Raw genomic sequence first — 15,975 nt, 5'->3', positions numbered from 1 at the left:
CCAGAGGTGAGAGAGTGGTGATTGGTGCAGACTTCAATGGGGAAAAGAACAGAGGTGATTATAATGTGATGGAGGTTTGGTCTTTAGGACAGGAATGTACTGTAGAAGGACAGATGGTGGTGGACTTTGCAAAGAGGATGAAAATGACACTAGTGGAAACTTTCTTTCAGAATAGGCAGGAACATAGGGTGACATATAAGAGTGGAGGCAGAAGCACTCGGGTAGACTACATCTTGTGTCGACATTATGCAAAGTGTTGGTAGGGGAGAGTGTAGCCAGACAACACAGGATGGTGGTGTGTAAAATAACCCTGGTGGTGAGGAAGGTGAAGAGGACAAAGTGGTGGAAGTTGAAAAAGGAAGAATGTTGTGTAGTCTTCAGGGAGGAGTTGAGACAGGCTATGGGTGGTCAGGAGGTGCTTTCAGTTGACTGGACAACTACAGCCAATGTGATCAGGGAGACAAGAAGGAGAGTACTTGGTGTATCATCAGGTAAGGGGAAGGAGACTTGATGGTGAAACAAGGAAGTACAGGAGTGTGTACAGAGAAAAAGATTAGCAAAGAAGAAGTGGGACTTAGAGAGGACTGAAGGGAGTATAGTAATGTGCAGGATGTGCAGCAGGTTAGAGTGATTAAAGATAGAGATGGAAATGTACTGACAGATGCCAGGAGGGTGATAGGAAGATGAAAAAAGTACTTTAAAGAGTTGATAATTGAGGAAAATGAAAGAGAACAAAAGGTAGAAGAGGTGACGGTTGTGGAGCAGGAAGTAGTAATATTAGTAAAAGTGAGGTGAGGGCGTTGAAGAGGATAAAGAGTGGAAAGGCTGTTGGTCCTGATGACAAACCTGTGGAGGTATGGAAGTGCTTAGGAGAGGTGGCAGTGGAGTTTCTAACTAGTTTGTTTAACAAGATCTTGGAGGGTGAGAGGATTACAGAGGAATGAAGGAGAAGTGTATTGGTGCCGATTTTTAAGAACAAGGGAGATGTGCAGAGCTGTGGCAATTACAGAGGCATAAAGCTAATGAGCCATAGAACTAAGCTGTGGGAAAGAGTAGTGGAAGCCAGGTTAAGGGCAGGGGTAAGCATTTGTAAGCAGCTATATGGTTTCATATGTAGAAAGAGTACATCAGATGCAGTATTTGCTTTAAGGATGCTGATGGAGAAGTACAGAGAAGGTAATAAAGAGTTGCAATGTGTCTTTGTAGATTTAGAGAAAGCGAACGACAAGGTGCCGAGAGAGGAGCTGTGGTGTTGTATGAGGAAGTCTGAAGTGGCAGAGAAGTATGTTAGAGTGGTGGAGGACATGTATGAGAGCTGTAAGACAGTGGTGAGATGTGCTGTAGTGACAGAAGAGTTCCAGATGGACGCGAGTCTGCATCAAGGAACGGCTCTAAGCCCCTTTTTCTTTGCTCTGATGATGGACAGGATGACAGATGAGGTAAGACAGGAGTTTCCATGGACTATGATGTTTGCAGATGACATTGTGCTTTGTAGCGAGAGCAGGGAACAGGTGGAGGAAAATTTGGAAATGGAACAGTGAGGCTACAGGGAGCAGAGGTAAAGAAGGTGCAGGACTTTACGTACTTTGGGTCAACGGTCCAGGAGGTGGTGAAGAGGCGCGTACAGGCAGGTTGGAATGGGTGGAGAAAAGTGTCAGGTGTGTTGTGTGATAAAAGAGTATCAGCGAGAATGAAAGGAAAGGTGTACAGGACAGTGGTGAGACCAGCGATGCTCTATGGCTTAGAAACAGTGGTACTGAAGAAAAGACAGGAGGCAAAGCTGGAAGTAGCAAAGATGATGATGTTGAGGTTCTCTTTGGGAGTGACAAGGATGGATAGGATCAAGAATGAGTTCATCAGAGGGACAACCCATGTTAGATGTTTTGGAGATAAAGTCAGAGAGGCCAGATTGAGGTGGTTTGGACATGTTCAGAGGAGAGATTGTGAACATATCGGTAGAAGGATGCTGAGGTTGGAACTGCCAGGCAGGAGGTCTAGAGGAAGACCAAAGAGGAGATTTATGGATGCAGTGAGAGAGGACATGAAGTTAGTTAGTGTGAGAGAAGAGGATGCAGAGGAGAGGGTTGGATGGAGGCAGATAATTCTAACACCTAAAAGGGATAAGCCGAAAGACAAAGAAGAAGAATGTTTAAAACAAAAAAAAGTTTAAATACAAAAACCGAGGAAAATTATTGCATTTTGAGCCATTAAGCCATGCCCTCTCACACGGGAAGGCTATTCATATGTAAATATGCAAGAAATCAAGATTACTGGTGGGAACCTGGTGAGAGGGATATGGGTGGGATTACATTTATGCATTTGGAGTTTTTTGGATTAGAGTGTGTATAGTCTTGCATCTTAAGACTAAACTTTAGATTATCTTTCTCAGAATATTTGTGTTTCACAATTTTTTTTAGTATTTGCATAGCCAGGAAGCCAACTGAACATGGTCACAATTTTCATTACCGAAGTTTAGAATTTGCTAACTGTTACCTATTACTATTGTTAACAAATTAGAGATGGAGGGAAGCTTTAGTTTCATTCAGTTTCGCCATTCTTTTGTGCGCCAATTTCTGTATTGCCACAATAACTTTTAAAAAATAATTTTTCATTTATAGAAGCTTGCATTCTAGGTGATAATGCGGCTGTTCCTCTATAATCCTACAGGTGCTGTACTCTAAACTATTTAAACATTGTGTGGAAGGAGCAAATTATTTGAATACAGAATTGCAATACAAATCCGGACCGAGTGACTGTTTTATCCGAACACTGGTCCTTTTCTAAATAAGAAATAAGAATAATTAATATACAATAATATAGCACTTATTCCCCTCGAGGTGGACGAGGCTATACGCATCACTCAACAATCATGATCAACATGTATTGACTGTGGGAGAAACAGAAACAAAACCGCAACACTGCATGGCTTACTCCTAGAAAAAGAAAAGTAAACTATAAAAACTGAACCTTTAAAGATGAACGGACAGATGCACGATTGATTATTCTTCCTGCAGGAAGTTTAAAACCAGTTTGTCTCATATTTCTTGAAATGATGATGAAGAAAAAGTAGTAATGTTAAGTGCCACTATGAGATAAAACACACGAACATAAAACAGAGCAAACATACCCGGAGCGGTCCGAGGTCACTGAAAACTGACATTATATTATTTAAATACTATTAAAAATTTTAATTTATTATTTTAAAAGACTAACAATGGCTGCATATAGAGTATAGAGATCTGAATCCTTACACAAATGTGAAATTCTGACCTCAGCTTAAAAGAAAATTATGGTGTCCGGATATTTTTAAATCGTGATTCAGTACCCATGCAGTAGTTAAGTAGAAGTTAACAGTAACATAAGAGAAAAACAACGAGAGAAATATCAGCAACACAATACACTGATGTTTGTCTCACTGATTCTTTTCTTTTCAGAGGAACTCTCACATTCTGTAGTACTTGTGAAAGTGCAGTTTACTGCTGACGTTTTGTCGTTATTATTCATATGTAAATGCATTCCAATAATACACACCAGCTTGCAGTTCAGGAAATCACAAATACACATACTGCTGAAACAGAAATGACTTCATTTCCCCCAATTGTCCTTTGATTCTGAAAAGCTGCTTTGCAACAATGACCATTAATTGCACGACATCAATAAAACCTAATCAAACAGAACTGAACTTACAGACTCTGTGATGTAGGTATGAGCGCCGTCTGCATACTGAAGAGCGTAGTTCTCTGGACCAGCTAGATTCCACCTTAAAAAAAAAAAAAAAAAGATTGTTATGATTTAGCTACAACTTCATATTAAACAATTTTAAATAGAACAATTTCATATTAAATGCTGAAGACTTACAAAGTACACAGGGCACACACACTTACCGGTCACACACTTCCTTTATTACTGAAGTGAGAGGCTTTTTCTACAATACAAACAGAAAAAAAGGTTTAAAATGAGAAACTGCACATTGTGTTATCTGTATTATCTGGAATAGGGTTAAAACATATTGCACACTTTGAAAAAGAAAAAAAGAAACACACACAATGACCATTAACACACTCACACTAATATTATTATTAACATTGCTGATAAAATCCTTAGCAACATTTACACCAGCACCATTAACACCTACATTTTAACACCAATAACACTCTAACAGCACTGCTACAGGGGATATAATTAATACCAAGACCATTAACACAACCATCATTACTAAAAACGAATGTCAACAATAACCTTAAATTCTTTACTGTTTCACCAATTAGCAACATTAGCAAGAACAACCAACACCACAGTTAAAAATTTTGTACATCATTAAAACACCATTAAAAGTATTGGCATTAAAACCATTCGAACCATTTAAAAAAACCACAACACCACTTAAACCTCTAATGTTAACACCATTACACTGTAACAATAACATCAATATTTACTATCATTAAGACCAGATTTAACACCATTATAACCATTAACATCAAAATTACTCAAGTCCATCCATATCACTACATTATTTTTATTTTATTATTATTTTTTTTTTCCAATTTTAAGCCAATTCCTCCCCGTCACTAGGGGGCTCCCACATTAAGGCTACTACTACCATTCAGCCGGGAGGGCCGAAGACTATCCCGTGTTTCCTCCGAACCGCGTGACGTCAGCCGACCGCATCTTTTCGAACTCCTCGCTCACGCACCGTTAGGGGCGGAGTAACACACTCGGAGGAAAGCGCTAGCCGCTCCTTCAGCGTGTGCGTGCTCACAGACGCCCCTGATTGGCTGTAGAGCCGTGATTAATGTGGGAGCGCAAGTAATCAGCAATCAGCTCTCTCTGTGTCTCCGGCTGTGAGAGGAAAACAGCATCACCCGGGGTTCGAACCAGCAATCTCCGGACGATAGGGCGAGCACTTTACCACTGCGCCACTCGGAAGCGCGTTTTTTTTATTTTAAACCATTAATATCACAACTATTACCAGGATGCCATTGTTGGGCCCTTGAGCAAGGCCCTTAACCCTATCTGCTCCCTTAAATGGCAGATATTTCACATGACATTAGGGTTTCATTATATTTTAAAGATTAACAAAATCTTCAAGGTCTAAGAACAATTTAAAATAAAAAAGGACCTTTAACAGTATTACATAGCGTTAACGGAACTGAAATGAGGTTATAAAAGCCTGTACATCATGTAGTGTTATAGCACATCTACCTCTGGCAGTGTTCTTTCAAATGATAATCTGCAGTTAGAGCTGTGACTGTTATGGGACTTAAATAAAAGATCAAAATCAAGGTTACACTAACCTTCTTACGCGTAGCCTTCGGGTTTTATGTAATAGAGTGAAATTAGCAACTGTATCCAGACTAATCCTCCTTAAAACTTTAAAAAATTCTTTTAAAATTCCGCAAGACACAAAAATTACACATTCAAACCCAGGAACAATAGTTAAAGGTCCCATAATTTACAATTCTGTAGCACTAGAACCAGAATAAGCTAGAACAACAGAGCAGTGTAACGAGCCGCGAGACGGTACAGAAGGAAGAAAAGCTTCAAATAGCGGAAATGTCGTAGTGAAGTAGTAAATAATCTGTAAATCTTGAACTTTTTAGATCCATCAGGAATTCAAACCCAAAGGCAAAGTGTGTCACTTCACTCTGCATTTAAGTAGAAGACTGAGCATAAAAATAAATGGAGGAGACATGTTATTGCTACATCTGACTCCGAGACACCCAGCAATTAGTGGCGGGCTATGTGGGAAACCAATTAGAGTTTTCGGTGTAGTGTGGTAGACCAATCAGTGGGCTGTAATTTGTGGCCGACGGGCTGGTCAACCGAGTGGAAGCCCTGGGTTTAATCCGTCAGCGCAGCAGAAGAGCAGTTTATGTGAGCGGTTTTGAAGGAGAAAGAAAAATGGCTTGTCGTAACAAAGCACTTTTCACAACCGCAAAACCATCCTCCGGGTAAAAAAAACAAAACAAAAAGACACTGCTGTGGGAGAGTCCAAAGGATGAGACTGAACTTAGGAGAGAGAACTCGCTACCACGAAGATTAGGGAGGCTTCACACAAACAGGAAAAGAGCTTCGAGATCGCTATATGCTGAAACATTACGAGACAGGATTTCAACACTGTTTTGTGCAAATGGAAAACTAAAAATTAATATGTACAATTAAAAGAAATGATTAAAGTCATAAATAAATGCTCCAGTCTCACTAGTCTATTTAAGGCACCCATGGGAAATGGACAATGTGTGTCTAAGCATTCATTTAGTCACAACACACAACTCAAATCACTGATGTACAGTCAAGGCGGGGCAAGTTGAAAATTATTTCATCAATACTAGTTTCATACAGATGGCGCTTTAAAATTTATTGTTTCGTTTTGCCATTTCAAAACTAATTCCGCTACTTAGTTCAACTTAGCAGAATTACTGTACAAGTAACACACCATTCTGTATAACAGTCCTCTGTGCGTCAGTAGTGAAAGTGGGTGTTCAGTTCCTATTCCCTATTCAAATCAACACTTCTCACTTTAATGTCATACTTAATATCAGGTATCCTTGTATTTATACGCCCGGAATATTAACTCTAAAAAACTATTACTACTCCTCTAGTATTAAAAAGTTTTTTTTATACTAAAAGATTAAACCCTAAACAAACATACTTAATGCTGAAAAATAATTCTAAGTATTACACAGAACTAGCTAGCTAGTGTTAAAGGATAACTACAAACAAATTAGCTTAAGCTAGGGAAGTTAAACAAACCACAGCAGCAAAAGAAAATTAGCAAGCTGAACTAACTTTCTAAAGAGCTAGAAATAAATACAAAAACACCCTGACTAATGTTACCGTTTGTATAGTTGATGTTAGATAGGAAAAGCAGACTTTAACTAGCTAAAGTAAGATTGTACAACCAAACTAGCTGAAGTTAGAGCATATTCCCAAATAAAACTAGTCAACTCCAAACAAAGCTAGGTAGAATTAGAGACTATTTGCAAGCTAGACTTAAATTTAAGACTTAAATTTGAGAATATATAAAAAAAAAAACTAATTAAAACCCTACACCACAAAACTAGCTAAAGGTATGGAGTATTTCTCACAAACAAGCAAACTTATTTAGCGTTAACTTACTTAAAAAAATTCTTACTAACTTTACACAATAATCCAATCCTAAAAGTAGGTAAAGCACAGAATATTACCAACCAATATACCCAGTTAGAGCATATTTCCAAACAAAAACTTATAATCCAGACAATACCTTCAACTAGCTGGACAGTATTTACAAAAAAAGAAGAAAGAAAAAGTTGCTAATGTTACAAAATACCTCCAAACCACATCTAGAGAAATACGGTCAATGAATAGCTCTTAACAAACTAGTTAATTATGTTAAAGCTTGATTTGAGAATAGCTTCTAAAATCTAAATATCTAAAATAATAGTTTGGATTATTATTAAACCGACAACGCTAAAATGTTAAAATAGATAGTGTGCATTACATTTTGGCGAGACTAATCTGTGCAGCAGTGAAACATTACAGAAAATAACCGGGCTGATGAAATGTGTTGGTTTATGCACCGACTTATTATAGCAGACATTTATGGCATTTATATGCCAATACATATACTATTAAAAAGCATGACATAAGGCTGTACGTTTCTCAGTGTCATTAGGAGAAAAGCACTTTTAAGTGCACTTTCAGCATTTCACACACACATCGCTAATTGTAATTTGAAACCTGCTGCTGATTTAAACTTCAAATGCACAACACACACACACGCACACACAGAGGGCTATTAGGGAAACAGCACTTTGATGCTGCAACATCACTTCCCCATTCCAACTGGGCGAGGCCAGCCTGAGACGGTGCAGACCTGAAGCCTGGAGCAATCAGGAACATTCCAGACCAATAGCAAACAAATACGACACATGTAGAACATTCTTCTACAGCGAAGGTGCATTTCTGTTGATCATGTTTCAGCAGCTGGTGTATGCATCAGTCAGTCAGACACAGTGAGTCTGAACATCCCGCTTGTCCTCACCTGATCGAGCTGAATGAGCTGAGGGTACGCCCCTGGCATCTGAATAGCAATCTTCACGATGTCCTTCTGCTGCGGCATTTTGATGCTCGGTTGCCTGGATGCCTGCTCTGCTCTCGAAACTCTGAAACAGCACATGGACAACATTAGGTATTATGTTATGAGGTATGCTATTCTTTAAAACAATCCTAAACTCAATACATACTTATTTACCAACCTCACATGACCTCTCAAAACCTATTAAATCCAATGTGTAAGGAATAAAACACTTGTGCAGGCATGCTGTTAAAGGAAAGTAATCAATGATCCTGTGAAGTGGAGCCACCAAGTTGATTCATTCCCTAGAACAGGATTTCCCAAGAAAGTGTTTCAATTTACTTCACAAATGTGCCAACTTTTTACGCATTAAATAATGACATGTATTACATTTTTCAATTTATATGCTTCCTGGGAGAAAAAAAGAAGAATTAAATAAATAAATAAATAATCACTAATAATTCTTAGGTTTAATTTTTTCATGAATTCACTACGCCATTGCTTAGAAAACATTTTTTTTTCGTCCGTGTCAGCCTGAGATCTTATATTGATTATGGGAGAATTGAAACATCCCATAAAGTCTTCTCCAACAGTTTCAATGGTGTTAAGGTAAAAATGACTTCTCGTGCTCCCAAAACCACTCTCTCACAATCTGAGTCCTGGAATATGTCAGCATCATCAGGGAATAAAAACTCCATCCTGGTTATTCAGGTCGTCAGCTTATTTCATTTTATTGCCACATAACGAGTCTAAACCTGAACAACTGAAGCAACACCAGATCACCGAACAGAACACTGTCTCCTAACACTGGAGACTCCTTCTAGAAGTGTCACTAAAGTCTGCTAATGTTATTTATTGACTTGTCAAACATTTTCCTATTTTTAGAAGGAATTTAAATTTATAAATGCCTACATTACTTGAGGAACACAGTAAACATCATGCCTTGTAACTCCTTTGAGTGGAAATCTTATCTTTCGACTCAGACACCATTATATCTGGTGAAAATTGGTCAGGATAGAGATCAGAATGATTTTTTTAAATCCTCTATCTAGAGTTTTAACCTCATGACAGTTTTCATGAAGTGACCAGTGACTCATTAAACTTCTGACCAATCAGATTAGAGAATTGAGAATTCAACAAAGCTGTTGTATCAGGAAAAGGACTGCAAGATACCAACATTAATAATAAAAAAAAATAATAATAATAATAATTAAGCTACACAACCTAGCTATACAAGTTATAAAATGTCACAAAGTACACAATTGTATTAGATGACAAGCACTTGGCAGAGGTGGAGGGTTTGAATGTGGATTCATATTTAATAGAATTTGTTCCACCATGTAGATCATTTTTAGGGATCAAAAAGGGTAAAGTCTGGGATACTTTAACATTCTCATATTTCATCATTTAAATGCGTAGTTTCCTAATCCCACGGTTAACATTAATCTAATTACCAAAACGTTCTTTATTATATTTTTAAACTTTTGCCACCAAAAATGCAAAAAAGGTCCTGGATTAGAAATAAATAAGAAGCACATGCTGAAACAGAAACACGGACACAGGCGTTTATGTTACAGGAGAGAGAAGGGCACCGTGAGTACGCTCCCGTTTTCATAATGACTTTAGACCTTCCTCTTTTTAAGGAGAACTTGTGAGCTCAGCTTATCAGAAATGTGAACATGGGAAAACCTGTGAGATACTCTATATGGCATACAAGCACTCACAGTCTCAAACACACACACACACACACTCAAGGTTGAGGTTTTAGCAAAAGAAGCACCATCTGAATTGTTTAACAGACTCAAGTGCTTCCATATGTGCGAACAGGAAAAGTAACACACAGCTCCACGCTCACGGTTGTCTCCGAAACTGCCATTAGAGAAGTGTGTGTGTTGGTGTGTGTGCGGTTTTCGCTCGATTGTATGTAACTTCACCAGCGTTCTGTTGCAGCTGTGACCATGCCTCATGTCACATTACTGACATTTATTACACTAGACAGATTCATTTTATTCAATTATGTTTTGTAAATCAGAACCAAATCTAAAATGCATCCTATTAACAATCTTATTAAAAAATAATCAATCAAGCAATTAAAAATATTATGGCTAAAGTCTTTTTTTTTTGTTTTTTAGTTGAGTTGTAGCAAGAGTTACTGATTATATGACTGCAGCTGGTCATGTTTTCAGGTCAGACACTGCAAGGAAAAAAAAAATTCAACACTGAAGCGGAAACGCAAACTGAAAAACATATTCATCAGCTTTTCAGTTCTCTTGAGATATAGAGATTAAGCTGATTAACCTGAGTGGATGAGAGAGAGATAGAGAGAGAGACTCAGAGGCAGGACTTTCTGAGTCCTCATTCCACTTCATTCCTTTCATGTTCCTGCATGCTCCCAATCTTGAGACATAGTGCCAGAGAAATAAAGAGAGAGAGAGAGAGAGAGAGAGAGAGAAAGATCACCATTGCTCAGATAGTTATTGTTTGTTTATTATTGTTATTCTTTCATATTTAATATGTTTATATACAAAGTTTAGATATGTTTATAAATTCTGATTGATGTTATTTGTAATGTAATCAATGTTTTATAATTGCTTTGGCAACAATGTAATTTTTTTTCAAAATCATTCCTGCCATTAAAGCCCTTCTGAACTAAACAGAGAGAGAGAGAGAGGGGGAGAAAGTCAAACAATATGACCGACACAGAAGATAGAACAGGGACGGAGAAATCGACAGACAGGGAGAGAGAGAGAGACAGCAAGGTTGTGAGGGGGGGGAGAGAGAAAAAGAAAAAAAAAAAAAAGTAAGAGAATGATGGAAAAAATCAAGAGTCAGAGAGGGAGAAAAAACAAGCACACATCTTGGGTGTGTTGCACATACCGACTAGAACATCCCTCACCTCTTTTGAAACCACAAAAGCGTGATTTCGTTGCAACCTCTGAAACGGTTTCGGTGGACTGAAGACCCCCTCCCCCCCCACACACACACACATTAAGATATCATTTCTTTTTTTCTGTTCCAGTTCGACACCTTCACCTTACAGTCCACCCTAAATCTGAAATCCCAGAATGCACTGCGTCAGAATTGTCTCCAAACGGCAAGCTGTTTTCAAGATCTCCATACATTATATTAGACTATAAACATAACTGCCATGTATTCACTGTATAGTAAAGGTGGAAAAGCTGTGCCTTTTCAGCTTGATTTGATTCGGCTCTAATGTAGGAGTCGGCTCTTTGAGCTCCTAAACGTCTCGTTCTCATGCTCGGCCAGTTTGTGATGTCGTTGCCAATGATTGTTCTCGCTGATCTGAACACCAGCATTTTATAAACTGTAATTAAATATAATAATCGTTGGCCTAAATCACCAAGACACCACAAATCTGCGTTAACAAGAGCTGCATTGTTCTGGTTTGGATTGTTAAGAAGATTTCTGTCCATTTAGCCTAATAAAATGTTGCTTCCTGTACCTACAAACTAGAAACTACAAAACATAAATAAGTAATGATTATACCTTTAAAATAACTTTATTTCCAATCAGACATCTGGTTAGTTAAGCATGATTATCACTTCACAATCCAGTCACGGCACTTTACCCCACTCCAGCCGATGTGTAGCATTGCGTTTAGTGATCTTAATCTCAGATGATCTCAATCTCGTGCCAACATTGTTTCTCTGAAAGGCAGTTCGTACTAAACTCAGTACTAAGGAAGAGTTCAGAATATTTTTCACATGCTACACACTTTAGCTCTCGATGACCACAGTCTGTGTGGTCTACCACTTTATCACTGAGCTGCTGCGAGACACTTCCATGTCACAATAATAGCAATTATGGCTGGGGCAAATGTCACCAAGCTCACCCGAACGAGCCAGTGTCTATAGAGAATGAAGGTTATATGTGCTTGATTTTATGCACCTGGTAGCAACGGATGTGGCTAAAGAGCTTAAAGTATACAGTTAAGTGAAAAAGAAGAACGCAAAACACGTGTGAGATAGTGCAGCTCTTGGTGCTTTGGCAGCGGTCAAGCTACCACCACTGGGCCCTTGAGCAAGGCCCTTAACGTCTCTGTTCCAGGGGTACAGTATCATAAAGCTGTGAAAGTAACTAGTGCTGCAAAGTGTACTGTATGTGACGGATAAAAACTTTAGCTACTGTACGAGAATCACTAGTAACCTCAAGACACCTAATTAAAATTGCGATCACAATTTTATAAATATCCGTATTCAATATTACATTTTTCACCAATTCTGTTACAATTTTTAACCTCTAAAAAAAGTTTAATGATGAATCAAATGTAGCCCGTTTCTTATACCATTAGTTTCTTATAACAATAGTTCAGAGTGCGCCACCTGTAGGATTATAGAGAAATGTTTTATTGAGACAAATTGTTCCAATTAAACTAAATAGAAGCCAGTTCTGGTCATTGGTCGATTGACCGGTTTATATCCATTCGTGAATCACCACAAAAAAGAATCGCATCATCATATTGGGGGTCAGGTTATCTTTCTCCAACAAATCGTACCTTATTCATCATGACTGGTTACAAGAATTGTGCTTAGTTTACTCTATGATTGGTTCGATTTTCACTGGGTGTGAAATGCGAGTCGGTCCTGCAGCATTAACGAGCGGGACGTAAACATACCGGTCTTTTAAGTACAATGTATCTAATTGCACAGCATGAAGATTTATTTGTGATAAATACATTATCTGTATAATTCTAAGACACTAAAATGTAACAAAATAAGTGAGTTTTAAAGTTAGTTTGTTGGTTAAGGAGGAGGATCATTTTGTTAGGGTAACTGCTTGTCCTTCTTCCAGACACACTGCTGATGGTGCGTTATGGACGTGTCAGCCAACAGAGACCCAAACTAGAAATATGTGTGCGTGTGTGAGAGGGAGATAAAAACCTGATATAATGGTCATTGAGGGAAAGACGTCAGAAATCTTGTTTTGGGAAACAATCCACGTTACAAGATTTCTTAACAGAGAATAATCTGACCTGGATGACGGAAAAAAAATGTATCCTCCTTAAATCAACATCTTTTTATGGACATACACACACCTGATCTGATCTGATCTGACTCACCTGTGCAGCAGGTGAGTGTTAATATAATTTGGGGTTGGAACTGGAACAGGAAGGTAAAATAGATACACTGATGAATATATATAGCAGAGAAATGTGTTTGTACTGAGTCTAGTTGTGCTTTTATACTGCTTAATTAAAGGACAAAGAGATGGCACAGTTCCTCTACCTGGCCATTAGTTTAGGAACACGGTCTCAAATGTAGGAAAAGAGTTTAGACCAGAAAATAAAGATCATGTCATTTTAAATAGCTATAATAATAATAATAATAATAATAATAATAATATATTTTTTTAAATCATAGAATGCATTATACTACATACAGTAATGAATAACAATGCTGTTAAAACAAATACATAATAACATAAAAACTTTTTTTTTAAATTGTCTGGGTAAATTGTTTTAATGTCACAGACTTCATAGAAAGTTTTAAAAAACTTAAAAATATTTTTATGTTCTATGGATTGTTTTGAGCAAATCTCAACCCGCAGTGCACACGCCTGAAACAAGCAGAAGTGAGTTCACTTCCAATAATCTAATTATGCTAAAACTTGTTTAAACGTCTTTCTTACCTGCTGACACACAAAATCTCCGCACATCAACGTCTCTGATCCTTTAAAACAAGGCGATTGTTTCGGACATCAAAAGAACGCTTCGTGCGCGTTGCAACAGTTCTTTCAGTCTAAGTTTCAGAGTAAGAATTGGGTTTATGCTCCAGAACCATCGCGTTTCAACACGAAGTGCACTAAGTAGGGCTCGTTAGCCGTTCTCGAGCGCCCGTAGATAGTGCACGTGTACAGAAAGTCGGAAACAATTTGAGCTTCCGCCTGACAGCATTCCCAGTTCCGGGTTGAAACTCGTCCCTCCCGCTGCTGAAGGAAGAAGACCAGAGCTGCGTCCCAAACCGCACACTTCTGTACTAAAGAGTGTGGGGGGGGAAATTAGTACGTCGCCACTAGCAACCTACAGCAGCGTACTATTTTTTTGGTATAGTATTTAAGTACAGAAGTGTGTGGTTTGGAACCAAGCCCGGGTCGATCAGCCATTTCAGTTTACAAGAGTCTCAGGGCAATAACAGGAGTGAAATAGCAAAACCTAAAAGTTCAACTTTGGAACGTTGCAAAACTTTCATCAACATTATGTAGTTATGCACTTTGTTTGTAGTTAATAGAGATTGGGGGGTATGAACTTTTTAGTTACATATCTCAATTCTTTTATGTAACAATTCATTGTATGCCACACTGAAATTGATTTTTAAAATTAATTTATTAATTCAAATATGTTTGCATTGAGGTGGCAAAATGTTGCAGTTCCTACATAATCCTACAGAGGGTGCACTCTAAACTATTCACATGTTAGCTGGCAGCACTTTATTCTGTGTGATAGGAGCGAATTATTTATTGTTTGTTTACAATTGTAACAAAATCTAAAAAAAAACGTATATTAATAAATCGCAATACAACTTGAATCGGCACATGGGTATCGTGATGATATCGTATCAGAATGTCCTTGGTAATTCACATCTTTAGTAGTTAAGTGTGTTATAACGCTGCAAAACTTTCAGCAAAAGTACAATATTCTAGGCCACCACGAATACTGAAGTATAATAATCTGGAGTAGGACAAAAATAGTCTAAGAACCAGGAAGTCGGTTGAAATAGTTATTCCTGTCCGTGGTAAAATCAGATCAATTTTATTTACTGTACAAAAGTTTATACACCCACGGTTATAATGAACAACAAACGTGATGCAAACTTTTTTCATGCACTTGCAAAAGTTTCAAACTTTAAAAAAAATAAAAATCTTTTTATTTATTAGGACCATTAATATAGGAACATCCCACAAGAGTTGCACTTTTGGAGTTGCTCTGACCTAGTCCTCTAGCCATCACACTTTGGCCCTTGTCAAAGTCACTAAATCACCTTATGTTTGACCATTTGTCCTATTTTCAACATTAACTTTTAGGGATAAAAACTTTATTTACTGCCTAATATACCCAACCACTACCAGGTGCCATTGGCATGAGATATTGTAGCTGGGTCAGAGCAACTCCCAAACTGCAGCTCTTATGAAATGTTTCCATTGTAATGGAATTGAAATGTTACTTTATTTGTATAGCGCTTTTAACTATTGACATTGTCGCAAAGCAGCTTTACACAATCAAAAGAATTATTTAAGTTTGTATAAAATGTGAACGTGTATGAATCAAAATGATAAGACAGTGCCTGATGAGCAAGCCGAGGACAACTGCGAGAGTGGCAAGGAAAAACTCATTGAGATGGTAATAGGAAGAAACCTTGAGAGGAACCAGACTCAACATGGAACCCATCCTCATCTGGGTAAAACGGATAGCAGGGATTGATCTGCTTCATACTGTGTAAGATTGGAAGTTCAGTATAACAGCAGATGTGTTAAAGTTAAAATGGAGTCCAGTTCGTTCTTGGAGGCTCAGGTAGACTGTAGGAAACTCCAGCCCTGAATTATCGAGTGACTGAAGTCATAAATCTTCAAAGAACAGTGGAAAAGTGGAACCGTCCCAAGTCACCACACGCATCCCAGGCAGACAACATGGGGCATCCATGCGAGGAGATCTCCAGCCAGAAGCAGGACACCAGGACTATTCAGACAGCTTCAGAGGGCAGAGGGGGTCTGGATTACTGGCAGCTAAGGAGTGACATGTATAGCTCGGCAGTGAGACAGGGCGAAAGAGAGAGATAGAGGAGAAGAGAGAGAAGAGGAGAGAGCAGAAAAGAAGGAGAGATGGCAGTTAGCTATGATCACAGTCACACAATGTATAAAGTGAATGTATATTTAGTGTAGAGTGCAAGCAGGAACTACGG

At 38.2% G+C, this 15,975-nt stretch overlaps 1 protein-coding gene across 1 annotated transcript in view; it reads right to left on the bottom strand.

Moving 5' to 3' along the window:
• The window catches only part of elmo3 (engulfment and cell motility 3), a 31,965-nt gene extending 18,080 nt beyond the window's left edge, over positions 1–13,885 (bottom strand). The window contains exons 1-4 of the mRNA XM_053505361.1: positions 13,709–13,885; positions 8,027–8,147; positions 3,885–3,925; positions 3,688–3,760 (exon numbers count right to left, since the gene is read on the bottom strand). Of these exons, the coding sequence (XP_053361336.1) occupies positions 3,688–3,760; positions 3,885–3,925; positions 8,027–8,104 (192 nt within the window). The 5' untranslated portion in view covers positions 8,105–8,147; positions 13,709–13,885. The remainder of the gene's footprint in view (positions 1–3,687; positions 3,761–3,884; positions 3,926–8,026; positions 8,148–13,708) is intronic.
• Between the last annotated feature and the right edge of the window lie 2,090 nt (positions 13,886–15,975).

This window comes from Clarias gariepinus, chromosome 10 (assembly GCF_024256425.1).
Source record: "Clarias gariepinus isolate MV-2021 ecotype Netherlands chromosome 10, CGAR_prim_01v2, whole genome shotgun sequence".
NCBI lineage: Eukaryota > Metazoa > Chordata > Actinopteri > Siluriformes > Clariidae > Clarias > Clarias gariepinus.
The sequence above is the reverse complement of the archived record's forward strand: the minus strand, read 5'-3'. Positions and strand labels throughout refer to the sequence as shown.